Genomic DNA, 20717 nt, shown 5'->3' on the forward strand with positions numbered 1-20717 from the left:
AATTGTAATCTATCAATCAAATTTATTTACTCTCTATAGATATTCCATTGTATCTTAAACAAGTTTGGAAAACCAATGTTTTGTTTCCTTGTGATATTTTGAAATAAAAGGTTTGTAATGTTGTATTTTTAGCCAATGTATCTATAATTCTCTTTTTTAATATATTTGGATCACTACCATGATGACATAAAAATGTAATATACATAAATTTAAGGTTTGGATGTGTATTATTTTCAATCATTCCTAAAATTGATTCTGTTATTTCTGTAAAATCATCTAAAATAGAAAAAAAAAAAAGATTAATAATTATTACTAGATTCAAATATATATAATTACATACATTGAATAATAAATTGTTCTGGTTTAATTAATTTAAAATATTGTAATGATTGACTTAATATTGAAGTTGTTGCCATTGATGTGTATAATAGTGAATAATTGGTTGTAAGATGGGTGATTGAATGGTTTATAGATAGGGATTGACTAAATTCCATTTTTTCTTGGTCTGAAAACTTTAAATCGATTAATGAAATATCTAGATATGTGATTGAAGTATTTCTCTCAACATCGGTCAACAATTGCTTAAATTCAAATCCTTGTGGGGTTTGATGGGGTTCTCTAGCGCTTACATAGAGATGTTGAAGAGATGAACAGTTTTGAAATAGTGATTGGAATAGATCGATTGCAAAACCTTGGTTGGTGGCCCAATGCAAGTACCTCAAGTTTGCATTTTTACATATTCCATCCCAAGAGACTGTTTGCCAAAATGATTCCTGTGAATTAACATCAATGTAGAGACGATTGAGTTGTGGAAGAGTATAAATATTCCCAAATGGATCGGCCAACTCTTCATTTGATATGATAGAGATTGAATTAAAGTTTGGAAATAACTCGCTTTTACCACTTAGTACTCTATTCAATGCAGTTGGAATATTGGTCTCAATATCATCTGCCATAAATGATATATGTTCCAAAGTGGTTGGTAGAAATGGTTGGTTGTCACCACTAGTACCGTCGTCGTCGTAGTTGTTGCAGATCTCTTCAAGTCTTTCAATACCTTTGACAACACCAAAATAGTTTAATTGATGTATTGTCATTGATTTTAATTGCTTGACGATTGAATACTCGTTCGATTTGGTGTTTATAAAAAGCAACTTTAAAAATAACAATCTACCCTTTGTTAAATAAGGACCATTTTGAACAAGTGGACGTAAAGAGGCAATAGTACCAAGATCTATACCTGTAACACTACCCGATACCTGTTGAAACCATTTTTTGTTGACCCGAGCCAATTGATAATTATCTTTATCAAGGTAGATATAATCACTTTCAAATGAATTACTAATACATCTTGACCACAATACATAATTGATTATCTTTAGTTGAATGATAAAAGGAAGATCTTTGTTCTTTTTCTTATTATTTTCTTCTTCCATCTTTTAGGAATATAAATATAATAAATAATAAATAATAATAATAATCTACAAGATAATTAGAACAACGAATGATGAAGTAGAGGGTCGAAAAGATGATGATGATTAAAATTGAAATTAATTAAAAATAGACAAAGCGAAAGATGAAAAGACAAAGCACTATCGATGTTTAATCATTATTTGTTTGTTTGTTTAAATTAAAGACATGTCAATTAAAAAGTTAGCTCTACTTGCAGGTTTAGGTCTCATCACCTATCATACTAATCCAACTCGTGAAGATTTCGACCAACAATTCACCAAACATGTTAAAAAGGAGAATGGAGCTATATTGGTAAGGATCCATTGCGTTGTTATTGGCAATCCTTTTTGATTAAATACTGATTCCTTCTTTTCTATTATTACTATACTATCTATCTCTATAAAGTCATTTGTAGCCAAGGGTGTATTATATTTAACAGATCTCGTCGATTGTCAGAACCTTGTCTTCTTTTCAGTTGCAACAACCAAACCAATCGAAGCAAACGATTATAAAAGAGATCTATTGGCAGTTGGCATCTTTGGTAAATGGATCTTTGTCAGAGATATTAAACTTTAAACTCTTTTTGACATACATATACATATACATATAATACTACGCAATTATATGTAGAATGAATTGAACGCGACAATTCATCTAGATAGAAAAGAAAGAGAGTTTTAAAATATTTACACAACGCAATAATAAATAGCGTACTACAACTTGATAATATTACTATATCTATTATCATTATATAACACCATCAAGATGACTCTCTCTCTCTCTCTCTCTCTATTATGTTTCCTATTTAGTCAAAGAAATATTAAATATTAAAAAATAAAAATAAAGTTTATTTTGAACTCTGTATGAGTCATTGACTTTGGTTGTTAATATTAAATATTAAATATTTCTATTTCTTTCTTTCTTTGGCTGTAGTCGTGTGCAGTAACATACATCATCATTTTCAAAAAGGAATAGATAATATACAAAAGAAGAAGAAGAAGAGGGAGAAGAAAGTAGAAGAAAGTAGAAGTAGAGATAATAGTAGTTATACAAAGAGACACAAAAGAGAATACATATATATATTTATAGAATGTCAAGACCAAGTTGGGATTCACCTTACAGTAGCAATAGATCATCGTCGTCATCGTCGCTACTGAACAATAATAATAATAATAGTAATAGTAATACAAGTAATGGAGGTGGAAGTGGAGGCACGCCTGTGCCATCTGCAGATAGTATAAGAAAAGAAATTAGAAGCTTAGAGGTAGACGTGGACACAAAGCTCAGTCATCTATCGACGCTAAACGATAAAGTACTCAGAGAAAACTCAAACTCTACATCAGAGGTTGAGGATTGTAGAATAGAATTTGATATGTTGATAGAAGATTTGGAAAATATATTTAAAAAGGTATAGATAGCGATGCGATGAGACATGTTATTTATTATTTAGAGTGCTCTCAATTGACCAACATATCCCTCCTATAATCTAAACAGTTAAAACAAGGAAATGAATCATTACAAAGAGAACCAAACATTAGTTCATCAATGTTACAACATCATAGAGATAAATTGGAAGATTTCTCAAAGGAATATTGGAAGTTTAAGAAAAGTATTAATTTTGCATTAGAGAGCGCTGAATTACTCTCAGGATCAACGTATAATAAAAAGGGTGACGTAGAAATACCAATGGGCAATCTAATAAGAGAACAAGGTTCATTACAAAGTTCTCATTCCGTTGCTGATTCAATTTTAGGGTAAATAATTATATATATATATATCGAGACGAATCATCCAATTTGGATCATTAATTAATATTAATAATAATTTAATCTATAATATTATTATTATAGACAAGCAAGACAAGCACATGAAGCACTTGAAAATCAAAGAAGAATATTAAGAGGAACAAATCATAAAATTAATCAAATGCCAAGTATGTAATTAATTTTTCAATAATATGATTGATTATATACAAATATATATTTATTAATATTATTTTAATCTTTATATAGATTTATTTCAAACTGTTGATGGAGTAATGTCAAAGATTAAAAGAATGAAAAATAGAAATTTAGTGGTACTTGGAACATTGATAGGACTTTGTATATGCTTTTTATTATATTATAGTTTTAAAAATTAATAATATTAATATATATGTCCAAATAAACATATTCCAAAAAAGAGAGGAGTTCCTACATTGTTTTGTGACATAATCATCGAGGACAACCCTTAAAAATATCCAAAATATGATATGGTATCATTCTTGGCGCGACATGTCCGAAAAACTTTTTTAGGAGACCATGATCCAGACGAGAACGACATTCCAATACCAACTTATTAATTTTCATTCAGTTTTCAATATAATCCAATCCCTACTCGATAAATTGATTCTCTCTTCCTCTATGACTCTGACAATTAGATACTAAAGTCATGATTGTGTGGAAGATACAACCACCCCTTTTTTGCAAACCCACACACCTACGTCCAGTTCTTTTGTCTTCTTTTGTAAAAGCATGCTTTGACATTGGAATGCATCCTCAAACTATAAATCTACTCCCGATCAATCATTCATTCATTCATTCATTCATTTAACAAATAATAATAATAATAATCAACTCAAATTATAATCATCAATTCAATATAATATCTATATTTTAATTTAATTCTTTAATCATGACTACTACCAACAACACCAATAATATTAATGATAAAGTATTATTTATCACTGGAGCAAGTACAGGTATAGGTTTGGCAATTACCAAATATTTTCTTGAAAAGGGATACAAAGTAGCTGCAACATCAAGATCAAAAGAAAATCTCCTCAAGGTAGTTGGAAACAATGACCCAAATCAATTCCTTGCATTGGAAAATGACTTGTTAAATGATGAAGCCATTAAAAAGACGGTTGAAGAGGTTGTTTCAACATTTGGAAGAATTGATATCGTTGTCAATAATGCTGGATTTGGATATTATGGCCCAGCTGAAGGACACACCATGCAAGACTACAAAAATCTATTTGACATTAATGTATTCTCGTATGCATCTGTTATGAGCCATGTCACCAAACATTTAAAGCCAGGCTCTCATCTATTCAACGTATCATCTATTTGCAGTACTTGGGCTTTCCCATTGTTTGCATCGTACACTGCCACCAAGTTTGCATTGGATGGTCTCACCGAATCGTATGCCGCCGAAGTAAAAGAATTACTTGGTATTAATGTAACCATTTTAAATCTTGGTACCTTCCAATCGTCATTCCAATCGGGTACTCGTGAACCATCAATTGATTTGAAAGCCAAGTATGCCTCAGTCTATGCAAGTGCCGCTGAAGTTATGAAAACATTGGAGTGGAAAGACCCAGTCAAGATTGCAGAAATCATCCAACAAGTCAGTGATCGTCAAGGACCAGCTCCACTCCATCTATTCATCGGTCCAGACTCTGACCATCTCGCAAGACAAAAGATTAAACTTTTACAAAAAGATTTGGACGATAATGTAGATTTAACCGTTCATAAATTCTTACCAACTTCTGCTTAAATAAATAAATAATCTTAATTATAATAAATATAATCATATCATGTCATGTTTGAAATAATTAATATTATAGACCAATTTTAAAATAGATTAAACATTATAAATGGCGCCAAGATAGCAACCATTCATTTTAAATTTTGTTTGTTGGAGGGTTAATATTAAATCATGAAAGAATACGTAATTATGATTGCTAGTCAAAGACCCTCTCCAACTTCAAACAATCTATTTAAAAGTCTGTAGGTGGAGAATAAATATATAACATAAAAAAAAACAACCCTAACCTATCCTCTCCAACAACGCCATCCTCATCATTACCCTTTTGAAAAAAAAATGGTATCATTATTGGTGACACTTTGGATAGTTTTCTCTTTTTGGTATAAAAAAACTTTTTTTGGAAACCTTTGCCCAGACGAGAGAACCTAATACCAATTAATGAATTAATTTAGTTCAATTCAATCCTAGCGTATATCGATATATATGATTCTCTCTCTCTTTGATAGTTAGATACTATAGTCATGATTGTGTGGAAGATACAACCACCCCTTTTTGTGAATGTCATTAAATTTATGATTACCAAAGTCAGGTTCTCTGTCAACTTTTGTTAAAGGATGCATCAAAAATAGAATGCATCCTCAAGCTATAAATCAGTTCTCTCCTCCGATTCATTCATTCATTCATTCACTCATTAAACAAATAATATTTTTATATCTTCCTTAAATATAATTTCATCACACATTCAATTAAAAATCTATATTTTAATCAAATATTAAACATCAATTAAATAATTAATCATGACTACCACCAATAATAATAATAAAGTATTATTTATCACTGGAGCAAGTACAGGTATAGGTTTGGCAATTACCAAATACTTTCTTGAAAAAGGGTACAAAGTTGCAGCAACATCAAGATCAAAAGACAATCTCCTCAAGGTAGTTGGTAACGATGACCCAAATCAATTCCTTGCATTGGAAAATGACTTGTTAAATGATGAAGCCATTAAAAAGACGGTTGAAGAGGTTGTTTCAACATTTGGAAGAATTGATATCGTTGTCAATAATGCTGGATTTGGATATTATGGCCCAGCTGAAGGACACACCATGCAAGACTACAAAAATCTATTTGACATTAATGTATTCTCTTATGCATCTGTTATGAGCCATGTCACCAAACATTTGAAAGCCAGGCTCTCATCTCTTTAACGTATCATCGATCTGCAGTACTTGGGCAATCCCATTGTTTGCATCGTACTCTGCCTCCAAGTCTGCATTGGATGGTCTCACCGAATCGTATGCCGCCGAAGTAAAAGAATTACTTGGTATTAATGTAACCATTTTAAATATTGGTACCTTCCAATCATCGTTCCAATCGAGTACTCGTGAACCATCGATCGATTTGAAAGCCAAGTATGCCTCTGTCTATGCAAGCTTTAGTTCCTCTGAATCTTTGAAATTATTGGAGTGGAAAGACCCAGTCAAGATTGCAGAAATCATCCAACAAGTCAGTGATCGTCAAGGACCAGCTCCACTCCATCTATTCATCGGTCCAGATTCTGACCATCTTGCAAGACAAAAGATTAAACTTTTACAAAAAGATTTGGACGATAATGTAGATTTAACCGTTCATAAATTCTTACCTTCTTCTGCTTAAAATAAACTTATAAATAAATAAATAAACTACTACACATTGTACAAGAGAGCGTTAATATTAACCCAGACCTATTTGAAATAGATATCACCAACGGACTATTTTCGAAAATGGCGCCAAAAATAAATCATCCATTTTTGTTTGAGGGATGGTTATATTAAATCATGAAGTGTAGTGTATGTATTTGTGATAAATAGAAGAAACAAAGATAGATTGTAGAGTAGAGCGATATGTCATCAAAGAGATCACCACTTGGTACGATTACCAACAAGACTGTCAATGTTATAAACAAGACAACAACTCCGACATCAGGTGTCAAGAAGCAAACACAATCATCATCATCGATTCAAAAGTCAAAGACTATTGTCAAATCGACAACTACTCCAACTGCAAGCAATCTATTTAAAAAACCTATTGGTGGAGGTATCAATAAGACTTTAAATAATAATAAGAAAACAACAACTAGTACTCCCTCTCCAACAACATCATCTTCATCATCCTCAACACCATCAATATTGTCAATGAGTAGCATTCATGATGCAGTACTTGGCAACCATCTTTCTCCATTACCAAGTTCTCTTACACCCAATCAAACCCCATCACCATTTGATTCATACAATACCCATGCAAACAATATATCATTGAATGATTCAAGTTATGAACATGACTTTTCATTTACCATGTCACCTCCAAAGATCAATGATTTAACTTCTACCACTACGAATGCTGCTACTACTACTACCACTGGTAATACCAAGCCCCCTACCACATCTTCTACATTACCAATAATAACTGGAATTAAAAAGAAATTTGATGGTCCAAAGGTAATTATTTAATTAATTTAATCCTCAAATTAATATCATATCTAAACTAACTAATATTTCCTTTAAACTCTAGAGTTTATTAAAGAAATCATTTAATCATAACAATAATATTATACATCATGGTGGTGGTGGTGAACAACAACCATCCCAACCACATCATAATCATCTAGACTTTACATTTTCATTTAGTTCAGATGCCGGAACTATTAATCCAAATCATCATGAAGATTTATTGTCATGTTCACAACTTAAACAACAACCATCATCTACAACTACATCAGTTCCAATAGCACCATTATCAACAATTAATCAATTATTGGCAAGAAATCCATCATTGATTTTAACAAAATCAGCTCAAAAAAAATTGGTTACACCAGAGGATATAAGATCAAGGGTTCTTCACCTTGATACACTTGCACAAAATCTTCGTAATCAATTTGAACAACAACAAAAGGAATCTGAAATTGAAATGGAAAGAGAAAAGGAATTAAGTTCATCAAAACCACCAAGAATGTCACTTGCCTTACCAGATATCCGTACACAATTGGATTATGAAGAAAAATGTAAAGAGAATCATAGACAAAAAGAAGAAATCATATCTTTAAATAATATTATTGAAACTTTAAAATCTGATCAATATGATAATCAATCATTAAAGGTATGTTACTATAGAATATTGATAGATATAATTTTATTTTATTTTACTTTATTTATTAATTTTATTTATTTCCCATTTAATTATAGGATAATATAAAAGAATTAAATGATAAAATATATTTACTTTCAAATAATAATATGGAGAATGAATTAAAAGCTAAAACCGAGTTGGTTATGAATCAACAAATGGAAATCAATCGATTGTCTCAACTATTGGAAAAGGGACAAAAAGAAATTCAACATTTATTGGAAAAGAGTCATCGTGACGAAGCACTTAGAAAGGTACTTCACAATACCATCCAAGAATTAAAAGGAAACATTAGAGTATTTTGTAGAATCAGACCATTTTTATCAAACAAACAAATAGAAAACCCTCCTATTTATAATTTACCAAATAATTCTGATAATTTAATTGATATTTCTGTTTTGGTATGTAGTACATAAATATATATATATTACAATATTATATAATATACCAACTTTTTCTTTTTTATTTAATTTTATTTAGTCATCAAGTGCAATTGGAACTCAATCAATTAAAAAAGCATCATATACATTTGATAAAATATTTGATACAAATAGTAGTCAGGAAATGGTATTTGAAGAAATATCACAACTTGTACAAAGTTCACTTGATGGTTATAATACTTGTATATTTACTTATGGGTAAGTAAACAAACTTGGATCCTTTCCAAAATTTATAATCTAATTAATTAATATTTTCATTTAATTTTATTTAGACAAACAGGATCAGGAAAAACATTTACGATGGAAGGAAATGGAAATGAGGAGAATCGTGGTATGATCCCAAGAACAGTTGAAAAAATATTTAATAGTGCACAGTCGTTGGGTATGAATGGTTGGCAATACGAGATGGAAGCATTCTTTTTAGAGATTTATAATGAAACCATTAATGACCTTTTAATAGTGGACAAGGTCAATGGTAACATCAAGTATGATATTAGACATGAAGGAACTAGTATTACCCATATCTCCAATTTGACAACGGTCAAGGTATGCAAGGCTGAAGATGTCTTTGAATTATTGGGTATTGCCTCTAAAAATAGAGCAGTTGCCAAGACACTTTGTAACGATCGATCATCACGTTCACATAGTGTTTTCCAACTCCGAATCAAAGGAACCAATTCCATCACTGGTATAAAGACAATGGGTATTTTGAATCTTATCGATTTGGCTGGTTCGGAAAGATTGTCAAAGAGTGGTGCATCAGGAGACCGTCTAAAAGAAACACAATCAATCAACAAGAGTTTAAGTTGTCTCTCTGATGTCATATCGGCACTTGCCAACAAGGAACAACACATTCCATACAGAAATTCAAAGTTAACCTATCTCTTGCAAAATAGTCTGGGTGGTAATTCCAAAACTTTAATGTTTGTAAATATTTCTCCTGAATCTGGTGATCTTCAAGAAACAATGAGGTACGTGCATATGAAACAAATTATTACAACTCTACCCATATTAACACATTTATTTTAATTATTTTAGTTCTTTAAGATTTGCATCAAAAGTTAATAGTTGTGAACTTGGTGCAGCTAGAAAACAATCAAGTTAAAAAGAAATGGTGGACAACTTCATTGTTAACCAACCTTTGGTTGAATAGGTATACATAAAATTTAATTTATCTGTTTGAAAATATATGAGAATATTCTTTTCTTTTTTTTTTTTTTTGTTGTTCCGATGGTACATTTACACGTTCCATTGGATATCCACTCTATATTAATATCAAGATTACTTGATTTTGATCGGGATTGCGTAATGAGAAATGAGGTATTGGGGTCGCGGCAGTGACAGTAAAAAAGAAGCGAAAGTGTAGAATCGAAAAAGAAGTCGAACAATTCAACTCGACAACGAAAAAATCTGTGCTCACAGATATAAGAGGGCTGGTCACCAAAAAAAGAGCAATATTTATTTTTGATTAAATTTGGTTTTTTTTTCCCAGTACGCAGATCTCATTGAGAGGCTAACGTTTTTACGCCCTCTTTGCAAAAAAGTATTACAATTCAGTTCAATTGTAAATTTAAAATAGAATAGACAGAGATGAGATTTATCACTATCACACTCGCAGTTTTAGTTGCTTCAATTTTCTTTTTGTCATTGGCTAGTATTGGTGTTGAAGCCTTTTGCAAAGGTACATCCAATCGTCATGGCATTATCCCAGAAACACCAATGTTGGTCAGCAAGACAGCCAATGGTAAGCTTTTCCTTGCTGGCTCACAAGAGACTGGCATTCCTGTGGTCCATTTGTATGGTACCCCATATCAAATGGGTCTAGCTCATGGTACACTCTTAAAAGACAAGATTCAATTTGCATACAAGGAATATATTGCCTATTTTGTTGCTGGTGCTGAATCACTCCCACTCCCAGAATGGCAAAAGATCCTCATCAAGTTTGGAGGTATCAACACTGTATTGGATGGTGTCGTCAACAAGATGAAACCACATATTCCACAACACTATTTGGATGAAATGAAAGGTTTGGCTGATGGAAGTATGTAAAAGCTAAAAGTTGAATGATTTTTGCATCAATGTGTTTGCTAACCTAGATATCAATCTTTTACTTTTTTTTTTTATTTGTTTTTAGGTGGTATTACTGAACAAGAAGTTCTTAGATTCCATATGATTCCAGAATTAATTAGAGCTAGTTGTTCAATGATGGGAGCTTGGAATGATGCTTCACCAAGTGGAGGTTTGGTTCAATTACGTGCTTTGGATTGGGACTATCAATCTCCATTGACTCTTGTTCCAGCCATTTTTGTGTACCATCCAACCGAGGGAGGTCACGAATTTACTACCGTCTCTTGGGCCGGTTTCATTGGATCTTTGACTGGATACAGTGGACATATGGGTGTCTCTGAAAAGGTTTGGAGCAACTACAACGGTACCTTTAGCGAGGCTGGTACTCCATTCTATTTCGTCATGAGAGATATCCTCCAATTCGATATTACCATCGACGAGGCTATCAATAGAATCCAATACACTCAAAGAACCTGTGCCGTCTACATGGGTATCGGTGCCAACATTACCAACCAATTTGTTGCCGTCGAATATTCTCACGACTATGTCCAAGTCTTTGATGATATCACTCCATTCCCAATTTACTCACCACAATATGCTCCACATGAATTATTTGAAGGTAAAAGATATAATTAACAACAACAACAAATAATTATGATTGTAACAAATACTAATACTAATATTTTTTTTTTTTATTATTTTTTAGGAGTTGTATATATTGATCCAGATTATGCTTCGGCACAAACTCAATGCTTTACCAAGCAAATTAAGAAATACTATGGTTATATTACCTCGACTACCATCCAACAAATGACATCGGTCATGCAAACTGGTAACCTCCACGCTGCCATTTATGACTATCAAAATAATATTTTAACCGTTGGATATGCCAGTCCCAACGTTACATGGCCACTTACTGTTAATCCAATTCCAGCATACGCAAGAGGTATGATTGAATTGGATGTCACTGCTCTTTTCAATGAACAATACTAAACAAATCTTTATATATAAATCGACACACAAACAAACAAAATAATAAATAATTTATATATGTATAATATATATTTTAAACTACCAATAATATATAATTTGTTATCTCTCTCTCTCTCCTCTCTTTTGTCTTATTTTGTTTGTAAAGTTTAATTTTATGGTTTTATTATTATAATGATGATGAAGAAGGGGAAAATGGTTTATGGTTGGTAATCTTGTGCCTTTTGTGTTTTTAAAATCATAATGTTTATGAATGACTTTTTCTACTTTATCAACCAAAAGTGTGATGTGATGATATATTGATTTGTTTGTTTACACGCTGCTAAATTAATTTAAATATTCTTATTATTCTTATTGGTTGCTTTGCTCTCTTATTTGCTAACCCAGAGTTGACGAACCGAGTAACCGAAACCAGCACCCTTGGCAATCACAATGAAACCACCAAAAATGACTGCTGATGAAATGAGAACGAATGCCTTGCTCAACACTATTATATAATGTTTGTGTTTAAAAAAGTTGTTAGTCATCTTTTTGTTGTAGATAGATCTGTACAGATGTTGTTCAAACTTGATAGTAGTATCTTTCTTTTACTACCCGATATCATCGATACATACACTTTGGGAACTTTGAATAGATGTAATCATTGACAACCGAGTTCATACCAAGATAGTAGTGAGCTGGGATAGCAAGAGCAAGGAACGAGTCTGTAACCATTGTGATTTCAGAGGTTGGGAGCATGAGTGATATTGGGAGGAGGGTGACCAAACCAATAGAGCTGTAGTGATACATGTTGCTCGAAAAGATAGCCTTGCTGGGGTCTGGTAGCTTTCCACCAGCAGCAGAAGCAGCAGAAGTGGTGCTAGAGTTTCTCTTTGTATTGTTGTTGTTGTTTTTGTCATCGTTGGACAAGACCAATGATGAGTTTGGTTGATAAGTGCCATAGAGTCCTTGCAAGACTGATGGCTGAATGCTTGATAATAATCTACCTGACTTTAACATTTTCTTTCTCTTATCTCTTTGTAAATTTAAAATGAAGATGTTTCAATCACACTCTAACTGAAAGCATGAGGAAAATTAAAAAAAATGAAAAAAAAAATAATATGATGATGGGCTCAGTAGTACTTCAAAGTTTTAATTAAAAAGAGAAACATGTAAACAACTACAATACTTAACAAATAGATTTATACAACAATGGAAAAGAAATCAGTATTATTTGTTTGTTTAGGCAATATTTGTAGGTAGGTTATTAAATATGGTTTTATATAATTATACTATAAACTTGAATGACCATTATTATCAACTATTACTGATGTTTAATTCCTCTTCTTCATTAGGTCACCAATGGGAGAGATAGTATTTAGAGCATTGGCATTCCAAAGAGGTATTTTAGATGATTTTCATATTGATAGCTGTGGGACTTCTGGTTATCATATCGGAGACAATCCAGATGGTAGAAGTGTAGAGACTTGTTCTAAATTGATTTCAAGTACCATATCAAGTGAAGCACATCAACATTTCAAATCTCTTCCATTACACAAAGCAAGACAACTTTCAGCCAAAGATTTCAAAGACTTTGATTACATCTTTGCAATGGATGGAGATAATCTTAAAAATATTCAAAAACTGTACAATCAAACCAACAAGGAAGGTTCAGGATTCAAAGCAAAGATTACAAGAATCGGAGAGTATCATTCAGACAAGAAAAAGTTAAATGTAGAAGATCCATATTATGGTAAGATGGATGGTTTCACCGAAAACTATAATCAAATTCTTGAAAGTAGTAATAGATTTTTGGATTCCCTTGGTTATGATTCAAAATAAATCAAACAACAATACATATAATATATAATATATTTAATTTGGTTGGATAATTAATTTATTTATTTTTGGAAAGGAAGAGGAAGAAGAAGAAGAAGAAAACAACTATATACTTGTTTAAGAGTACTTTATATACTATACTATATAGCTTAGTATATATATATCTACAGAAGAGTTGGCTTAGGCAGCAGCAACCTTTGGAACAATCCATTGAATGGTAATATCACCGGTATAGATATTTGGTTGATTGAGATAGGCATCCATCTTTTCAGCGGCGGTATCTCCAGCATTTGGAATACCTCTGTTGAATGGGAAACCCATGTCAAGACGGAATGGGTATGGCTTGTTATAGGTACCACAGTAGATGTTACCATCACAGCATGATGAAGTACCATCGTTGTAGATGATGATATCGTGACGAGCATCAGTCACTACAACGCAGAGCTTAAACTTCATACCTTCCTTGCTACCACGTGGAAGGAGTAGGTTACGTGGTAGACCACACTTGCAATAGGTTTCCAAGGTGGTTGATGGGGTGTTGGAATCTAGACCTTCCCAGTTTCCTGGCCATTCCTCAGTGACTGCTCTTTGGAGAATAGTACTCTCTGAAGATGATCTACTAATAGTATAGGTCTTTTGTCCCTCTGGAAGAGTAGTGTAGAATTGATCCAAAGCAACCCATTTTCTACGATCTCCATAATCGTCACTTGCAACCACATACACTCTAACAACCACCTTTTTAAATGTTGCATCTTGATTTTCAACATTAATCTCATAGTTGAATGGTACATGATACAATCTATAAGTATCATAACTATTAATAATTTCATGATCAATAATTTCACTCTGAAAAAAAAATAATAGAATAGTATATATTAGTATAAGTACATATTATTATCACTACTTATTTTCCTTTTAACATACTTGTTTATGAGAAACTACATGACCATCCTTTTTAATATCAATGATTTGAGATTTCATATAAGTTGACAAATAGTTTTCTTGTGGATTCTTGTTTGGTTGCAAGGATACTTCCAATTCTTTGGTGACTGGATTAGTAGAGAGTTGTGGTACATAAGCATTCTTTACAGATACCTTGGATACCTTGAATTGTGGTGGAGCAGTCTCCTCTAGTTTATGTGGAATTGATGCAATTTCAAATCTATGGAAAAAGTCTAAAAAAAAGAAAATTAAAAAGGTTAATATAAATATAAATATTACATATCTATCTCTTATATTATTTGTATTATTGTATCTTACCATCAAGATGTTTATGCCATCTCCAAAACAATGGGTCACGGAAAGCACCGATAATATCACCCATAATACCAAGGTTATTTTGTTCATCACCTCTTGTATTGGATACTCTTGCCATTAGATTATGAGCTTGTTTGTTCAAGTTTCCATAGTAGGCCTTGTTTGGTGAACCCATAGTAGCTTCAAGTGATGATCCAAGATCTGCAATTGTCATTGGAATTTCACTTGTCATCATTGATCCATCTGATGCTGTAATAGTCTAAAAAAACAAAAAGATTAGATAATGAGTCATATTATAAATATATATATACTATTTACCTTTTTAAACTTTCTATTTTGAATAGCTTCTAATAATCTTTGTCTCCAAATTTCAAGATCGACTAAAGAGATGGTATCAAAGGGATGAGTTCCCTTGACATTGTCTTTCATGACTGATCCACTTTGACGAGACACAAATGTGGATAGGAGTGGGTCAAAACTCTCACCCAAACTGTCTTTGTAGGTGTTTGAACCGAATGGATCAAGGGATTCGATACCAAGTGCAGTTCTTTCACAATCGTAACGGGCAACCATTTGTCTATGCATAAACACAAACAACTCACCTTGACGATCCTTTAATTTGGCTGGTGTACCATCCAAACTAACACCAAACGATGGATAAGCAGTATGCCAATTCCAATGATGTGAATTTAACATTGGATCTTCTCTCCACCATTTTAATAAATCATCCTATAAATAATAAAAAAAACAAAATAAATAATTAATTAGGAGGGAAAGAGAGAGAGATTTAAATATTTAAATATTTATATTTATATTTATATTACATACAGGATTAGTCCAACGTTTTGGAATAGTTTGATCACAAAAAACATGGTTTGGAGCAATGACTAGAGCTTGTGGTACTTGTTGTTTGAGGGATTGGAATTGTGGAGCATGATTGATGGCAGTGGCCAAAGAATACTTGATGAGAAGTGGATGAAGAGCAATGTTTGATAACTTTTCATAGACCAATTCCAATACCTTTCCCATCGACGATGTCTTGTAGATTTGTTTGATGAGAGTATCAGAGTTGACCAAATCCTGATCGACAAACAATGAAAAGTGTCTCGATGTTGAATGTGCAGTCAGTGGAGCAGCAAAGATTCTTCTAAATACTCCAGCTTCTGAAATATCAGCATCACTCGAATGTTTGTATTGTTCAACTAGATTCTTAATTTCCAACAATACATCACATCTAGAATATCTTTTTGGGTCTAATCCCAATACACAGTTAACTTTACCAACATCCATTATTCAAAAAAAAATATAAATTATAGAGATAATTAATTAGATAGATTATTAGATAGATAGATAGTTATGTTTAAAATAAGAAAATGAAAAAGAGTTGATGATGACAGAATAGAATAAGAGATAGAGAAGATATTGTTATTATTGTTAATGAAGAGAGAAGAGAAGATGTTGATGTTGTCATTCAATTTTGAAGGAAGGGGTTGTTTGTTGGGATAGAGTGGTGATTAAACAACCACAGTTATACCTCTCTTTGCTCATAGCTAGAATAGGGATAGGGTAGCTTTTCATACCCTCCCCTTCTCTCTATTTCATATTAATGGGGGGGTTGTGTCAATCAATCAAATCTGTTCACCCCCCCCAATCATTTTGCTAGTGGTTATTTTATATTCATTCATTCTATTGGGTGGTTGTTTTATTTTCAACTCTCGAAAAGGAAGTGAAGTTATAACGGCTTATTATTATTATTATTATCATTATCTATTCTATGTCGCAGCAGAAGATAAGAATAAACGACGACGTCAAAGGTTCAGAGATGATAGAACAATGACTTTAAATCGATGGGTACCTAGGTCACGTCACTCGTACTATAGAGGTTCCAGAAATAACCAAGATGAATGAAAAAAAAAAGAAGACTAAAATGAGTTTATTGCAGTCTAGATATTAGTACGATACATATATTACATCTACTGTATTAGTTTGAACAAGATATATATATATATATATGTCAAGCTCATTGTAAGTAAACCATGTTCACTAAAGAGAGTAAAAAGTAATAACTTATTTACATTGTCTTTTAAGTGATTCAAAGGAATTTAATTCTTTTCCTATATATGTTTACTTTTCATTGGACAAGGACATTAACACACCTGAATATGTCAATCCTGCATGGGAACATGGAGGAAAAGAGAAATTGCTAGAAGCATTTAGAAAGGAATACAAAGATGATTTGTGTAATCCCGATCTAGACACTGAACCAAATATGTATGGTCAGATATTAGAACTTGAACACAAGATAGTAGAGAGATTTCATAGATCTCATGAATGGTTATTAGCATATGCCATCTCTTCTAAAACCTTTAATCCATGCAAGTTTACACATGAAACCAAATCAATCTATTTGCAAACAAAAGATGAATATTCAACCTACAAAAGAAGATTAGATGATCCAAACATTACTTCAAATGGTTTAGTTCAAAAGCAACCCTCTACTTTTGTATGTAAACTAAAGAAAGAAAACAAAGAACCAACCAACTAACCAATTCCCCTATCCAAATCTATCTATATTTAGACAATAGTTTACCAATATGATGACATTAAAAATGCAGAACTGATACCAGTATTTATGGGTATAGTACAAGCAAATGAAACTATTCAACAAGTTGTAATAAGAACATCATCATTTGAAAATGGATTGTTGGAGATTGTTGAATATGATTTGAGATATATCAAGTAAGTTAAATCAAAAAAAAAAAGAAAGAAAATAGGTTGTTTAATGTTAACATGCATGTTTATATTGATCAATCAACCTATTTATTGATAGAGTACAAAAATTATCACTTAAATATCAAGCTAATAATATAACAGTACCAAGTATAACATTGGCACCTTTAATTGTAAATATGAAAACAATTACTATCAATCCAAAGACAGAAGTGATAAAGAGTTTTAATTCTTCTACACTGGATTTCAAATTTCCTCTTCGTACTATTAAATCACCTGCCAATAATGCATTGGTCAATGAAACATATGATAGTGATTTACATGTTACGCAATTATACGTTCAGATAGAAGAGGGTATTGAGGCGTATCGAAGACTTTCAGTTAGACAAGGACTTGGATTCACAGTCCAACTTTTAAAAAAACTTATTGCAGAAAGGATTGGTATAGACAATAATAATATTGATTCATTATTTATGCATGATAATCCTCATGATCCAATCACCGATAAAACTATAATATTTAATCATTCAAGAATAAATATATCTTTAAAATAAATGTATTGTAAAACAAAAAAATACTGTATAGATGAATCTTTATATAATACAATAATGAACTCTTTCCACTTGACTTATGAGTTGAATTTGGTTGGTTGGTTGCCAAGACATGAATTCGATTGAATTGGTGCGATCTACTGGACAACACATTTCCCTGGTCTATGGGACTTCATCTTGTAAGATCGAAATAGAGAGAAAGCCAAGAACATTGTCTCTTTGAAGTTTGGCCTTTCAGTGGGTCTTGCAAACAGATAGAGTAGTTTCTATAGATGGGTGAAAATGGAATGAAAAGAAATCGAAGGATATTAATAAAAAAAAGGTCAGACATTTATCTTTTCAACTGGGAAATTTATAAATATTTACCATAACGTGTTCCGATGTGTTTGGTTTCGACTTCTTACCAAACGTCAACTGGACTCTTTTGGATTTCGGTGGTTTGCACCCACCTATGTCAAAAAAAATTTTGAAAAACTTGAGATCATGTGTGGCATTTGAACAAAAAAAAACATGGGGAAGTAAAATGTATTTATATTTATATTAGAATGAATGGAAAGAATACCTTTTCATTCGAACAAGAAAACTTTTTATTCATTAATATTTATGAAGAAAGATGTGTGTATGTTGGGAAAGGATGAGAGAGAGAGAATGAATTTAATTTTGTGAAAGGAAAGATTGGATTTGTTGACCAATGATGGTTTGGGCTGGGGCCAAGGTGGATGGTGAGACACCGGCGGTTGGCATCATCATATCGGCACAATGAGCAGTACCGTGGATCAAAATAGTTTCAGTGTTTTCACCGGCAGCTGGGAAGGAGGCGGTGATACCGAGTGAGTGCCATGGATCAATGTCACCGTTGACATAGATGACATTTGAGGTGACTGGGTTCAAACCACCGAAATCCAAAAGAGTCCAGTTGACGTTTGGTAAGAAGTCGAAACCAAACACATCGGAACACTGTTGGATTTGGAACTCGAGTGGGAAGAGGTTACCAAATGGTTGGTTTGGTGAATCAGAAGTTTGGTAGAAACCAAATTGAGCACAGGTTTGGAAGAACCATTGACGACCACCAACAATGTTTTGGTCGTTGGTAACATTGGTGAGTTCAGAAATCATGGTATCATAAGATACATCCAAAGTTTCACCTTGAGCATATTGATTCCAGATGGCAATGTAATTGGTGAGTGCATCATTTGATGAATCAGTCATAGTTTGACATAACTAAAATAAAAATAAACATTTTAACATATGTTAATATTAACATAATAATAGTTTGAGATATATATATATTAAAACTTACAGTTTCAACAGATGGACCAACTTCTTCGAGATTGTATTGAACAACACCCATAAAGTTACCAGCAAGAGATTGCATAAAGTTGGCAACATCATTTTGAGATTCCAAGGCTGGGAAGAGGTTGAACATGTCAGAGACAGTTTCCAAACCGTTTGGTTGTGACAATAAAGCTTGAATCTTTTGAGTTGCTTGAGCAATGTTTGAAACACATTGTTGTCCATTGGTTGCGGTCACTAATAAAAAAAGAATAAGAAAGAAGTTAGTAAAATACAAATAGATTTTTTTTGAGCAAGATATTATGTTGTTGTTGTTGTTGTTGTTGTTTTAGACATACACAAAGAGTTTTGAACAACTTCCAAATATTGGTAAAAGTTGACTTCAGCATTGACTGGACCAGATGAAGCGACGGTGTAGTCGACGAGGTTTGGATACTTGATACGGAACCAAGAGGTGAGACAACCAGAGTATGAACCACCGAAACTGACCCACTTGGAGGTAGCTGGAACGTTGAAGGTGACGGCAACAAACTCACGGAAGGCAGCATTGTCGGCAAGTGCTTGTTGTGGAGTGAGATAGGCGAGGTTGTCAGTTGAAAGATCATCAGTAGCAAAACTGGCACCATAGTATCTGTGTTCGAGAGAGATGATGAGTGCGTTTGATTGTTGAGCCCAGTTTACAAATTGTAATCCAGTGACTGTAGCCAATGACATTGGACCTTCACCATTGATCATGATGAATACTGGTCCTTTACCATTCCAATATTGATCATTGATAACATATCTTTGTTGGAAGGTTTGTTGATTGATAGTGTTGAAATGGTCGAGTCTCTATATATATTGTTAATTGATTGAATTGAAGTTAGTTATCATCATTCATATGATCAGTATACTACTACCATATCTATCATATGATAGATCTATATATATATTAAATGACAACATACTTGAGTGAACCATTGGTATTGAATTGATCTTAACAAATGTTTTTCTGAACGAGCAAAGAGAGCTTCGTCAGTTAACTTGTTGTAGATACTGAGGTCAGAGTGCCATCTGAATGGACGACGAGCACTAGCCAATGCTACGACCGATAATAATACTAATAATGCTAATAATACTGTTCTGTTCATCTTTTTGAGTGAGAATTGAATGTTTATTATCTCTTTGTCTTTGTCTTTTTAGATAAGATAGAAATAGAAATGAATTTGATGAATTGATCGAGTGATGAGCTGTCTCTATTTAAATGAGATCATCCAAAGACAAGTCTCTCCCAATCCAGTACTGACAGATTTTTACGATAAAAACTGGCGAGAATGTTCAGCTGATCTTTCGCAACAATCAAGATATGAAATGCTGGTGACATCAAAAGTATCATAGAGTACTCGATCATTAAATATAGGTCTTTACTTTAAATTTCCTATTTTTCATT

General features: G+C 32.6%; 12 protein-coding genes across 12 annotated transcripts; 8 read left to right on the forward strand and 4 right to left on the reverse strand.

The window, feature by feature from the left end:
* Positions 1–128: 128 nt before the first annotated feature.
* Positions 129–1436, reverse strand: DFA_05919 (uncharacterized protein; the record flags this gene model as incomplete). Its single annotated transcript, XM_004361577.1, has 3 exons — positions 129–151; positions 178–276; positions 341–1436. 3 exons carry the CDS (start codon positions 1434–1436, stop codon positions 129–131), a joined length of 1218 nt encoding a protein of 405 aa, XP_004361634.1.
* A 202-nt stretch (positions 1437–1638) lies between these two features.
* On the forward strand, positions 1639–2028 carry DFA_05920 (uncharacterized protein; the record flags this gene model as incomplete). The annotated part of the gene is made up of 3 exons (XM_004361578.1): positions 1639–1764; positions 1858–1903; positions 1928–2028. The coding sequence occupies 3 exons, from the start codon at positions 1639–1641 to the stop codon at positions 2026–2028; spliced, it is 273 nt and encodes a 90-aa protein (XP_004361635.1).
* Positions 2029–2542: 514 nt separating this feature from the next.
* Positions 2543–3665, forward strand: DFA_05921 (uncharacterized protein; the record flags this gene model as incomplete). The annotated part of the gene is made up of 5 exons (XM_004361579.1): positions 2543–2860; positions 2947–3206; positions 3303–3385; positions 3465–3554; positions 3580–3665. The coding sequence occupies 5 exons, from the start codon at positions 2543–2545 to the stop codon at positions 3663–3665; spliced, it is 837 nt and encodes a 278-aa protein (XP_004361636.1).
* Positions 3666–4125: 460 nt separating this feature from the next.
* On the forward strand, positions 4126–4989 carry DFA_05922 (uncharacterized protein; the record flags this gene model as incomplete). The annotated part of the gene is made up of 1 exon (XM_004361580.1): positions 4126–4989. The coding sequence occupies one exon, from the start codon at positions 4126–4128 to the stop codon at positions 4987–4989; it is 864 nt and encodes a 287-aa protein (XP_004361637.1).
* A 788-nt stretch (positions 4990–5777) lies between these two features.
* On the forward strand, positions 5778–6636 carry DFA_05923 (short-chain dehydrogenase/reductase SDR; the record flags this gene model as incomplete). The annotated part of the gene is made up of 2 exons (XM_004361581.1): positions 5778–6119; positions 6169–6636. 2 exons carry the CDS (start codon positions 5778–5780, stop codon positions 6634–6636), a joined length of 810 nt encoding a protein of 269 aa, XP_004361638.1.
* A 227-nt stretch (positions 6637–6863) lies between these two features.
* Positions 6864–9687, forward strand: kif2 (kinesin-14; the record flags this gene model as incomplete). The annotated part of the gene is made up of 6 exons (XM_004361582.1): positions 6864–7457; positions 7531–8115; positions 8202–8543; positions 8623–8780; positions 8855–9553; positions 9621–9687. 6 exons carry the CDS (start codon positions 6864–6866, stop codon positions 9685–9687), a joined length of 2445 nt encoding a protein of 814 aa, XP_004361639.1.
* Positions 9688–9897: 210 nt separating this feature from the next.
* On the forward strand, positions 9898–11642 carry DFA_05925 (uncharacterized protein; the record flags this gene model as incomplete). The annotated part of the gene is made up of 4 exons (XM_004361583.1): positions 9898–9942; positions 10167–10623; positions 10717–11268; positions 11356–11642. 4 exons carry the CDS (start codon positions 9898–9900, stop codon positions 11640–11642), a joined length of 1341 nt encoding a protein of 446 aa, XP_004361640.1.
* A 368-nt stretch (positions 11643–12010) lies between these two features.
* On the reverse strand, positions 12011–12638 carry sdhD (succinate dehydrogenase; the record flags this gene model as incomplete). The annotated part of the gene is made up of 2 exons (XM_004361584.1): positions 12011–12126; positions 12254–12638. The coding sequence occupies 2 exons, from the start codon at positions 12636–12638 to the stop codon at positions 12011–12013; spliced, it is 501 nt and encodes a 166-aa protein (XP_004361641.1).
* Positions 12639–12830: 192 nt separating this feature from the next.
* acp1 (acid phosphatase 1) lies at positions 12831–13460 on the forward strand (the record flags this gene model as incomplete). The annotated part of the gene is made up of 2 exons (XM_004361585.1): positions 12831–12877; positions 12974–13460. 2 exons carry the CDS (start codon positions 12831–12833, stop codon positions 13458–13460), a joined length of 534 nt encoding a protein of 177 aa, XP_004361642.1.
* Positions 13461–13637: 177 nt separating this feature from the next.
* On the reverse strand, positions 13638–16004 carry DFA_05928 (uncharacterized protein; the record flags this gene model as incomplete). The annotated part of the gene is made up of 5 exons (XM_004361586.1): positions 13638–14303; positions 14382–14632; positions 14718–14973; positions 15033–15443; positions 15543–16004. The coding sequence occupies 5 exons, from the start codon at positions 16002–16004 to the stop codon at positions 13638–13640; spliced, it is 2046 nt and encodes a 681-aa protein (XP_004361643.1).
* Positions 16005–16725: 721 nt separating this feature from the next.
* On the forward strand, positions 16726–17998 carry DFA_05929 (uncharacterized protein; the record flags this gene model as incomplete). Its single annotated transcript, XM_004361587.1, has 4 exons — positions 16726–16739; positions 16803–17217; positions 17293–17453; positions 17545–17998. 4 exons carry the CDS (start codon positions 16726–16728, stop codon positions 17996–17998), a joined length of 1044 nt encoding a protein of 347 aa, XP_004361644.1.
* A 651-nt stretch (positions 17999–18649) lies between these two features.
* On the reverse strand, positions 18650–20678 carry DFA_05930 (uncharacterized protein; the record flags this gene model as incomplete). Its single annotated transcript, XM_004361588.1, is given in 6 exon segments — positions 18650–19216; positions 19296–19525; positions 19627–20119; positions 20236–20387; positions 20407–20523; positions 20585–20678. 6 exon segments carry the CDS (start codon positions 20676–20678, stop codon positions 18650–18652), a joined length of 1653 nt encoding a protein of 550 aa, XP_004361645.1.
* Between the last annotated feature and the right edge of the window lie 39 nt (positions 20679–20717).

The sequence above is a fragment of the Cavenderia fasciculata genome (assembly GCF_000203815.1).
Source record: "Cavenderia fasciculata unplaced genomic scaffold Scf_Dfasci-G-p-12c09.r1-3, whole genome shotgun sequence".
Classification (NCBI taxonomy): Eukaryota; Evosea; class Eumycetozoa; order Acytosteliales; family Cavenderiaceae; genus Cavenderia; species Cavenderia fasciculata.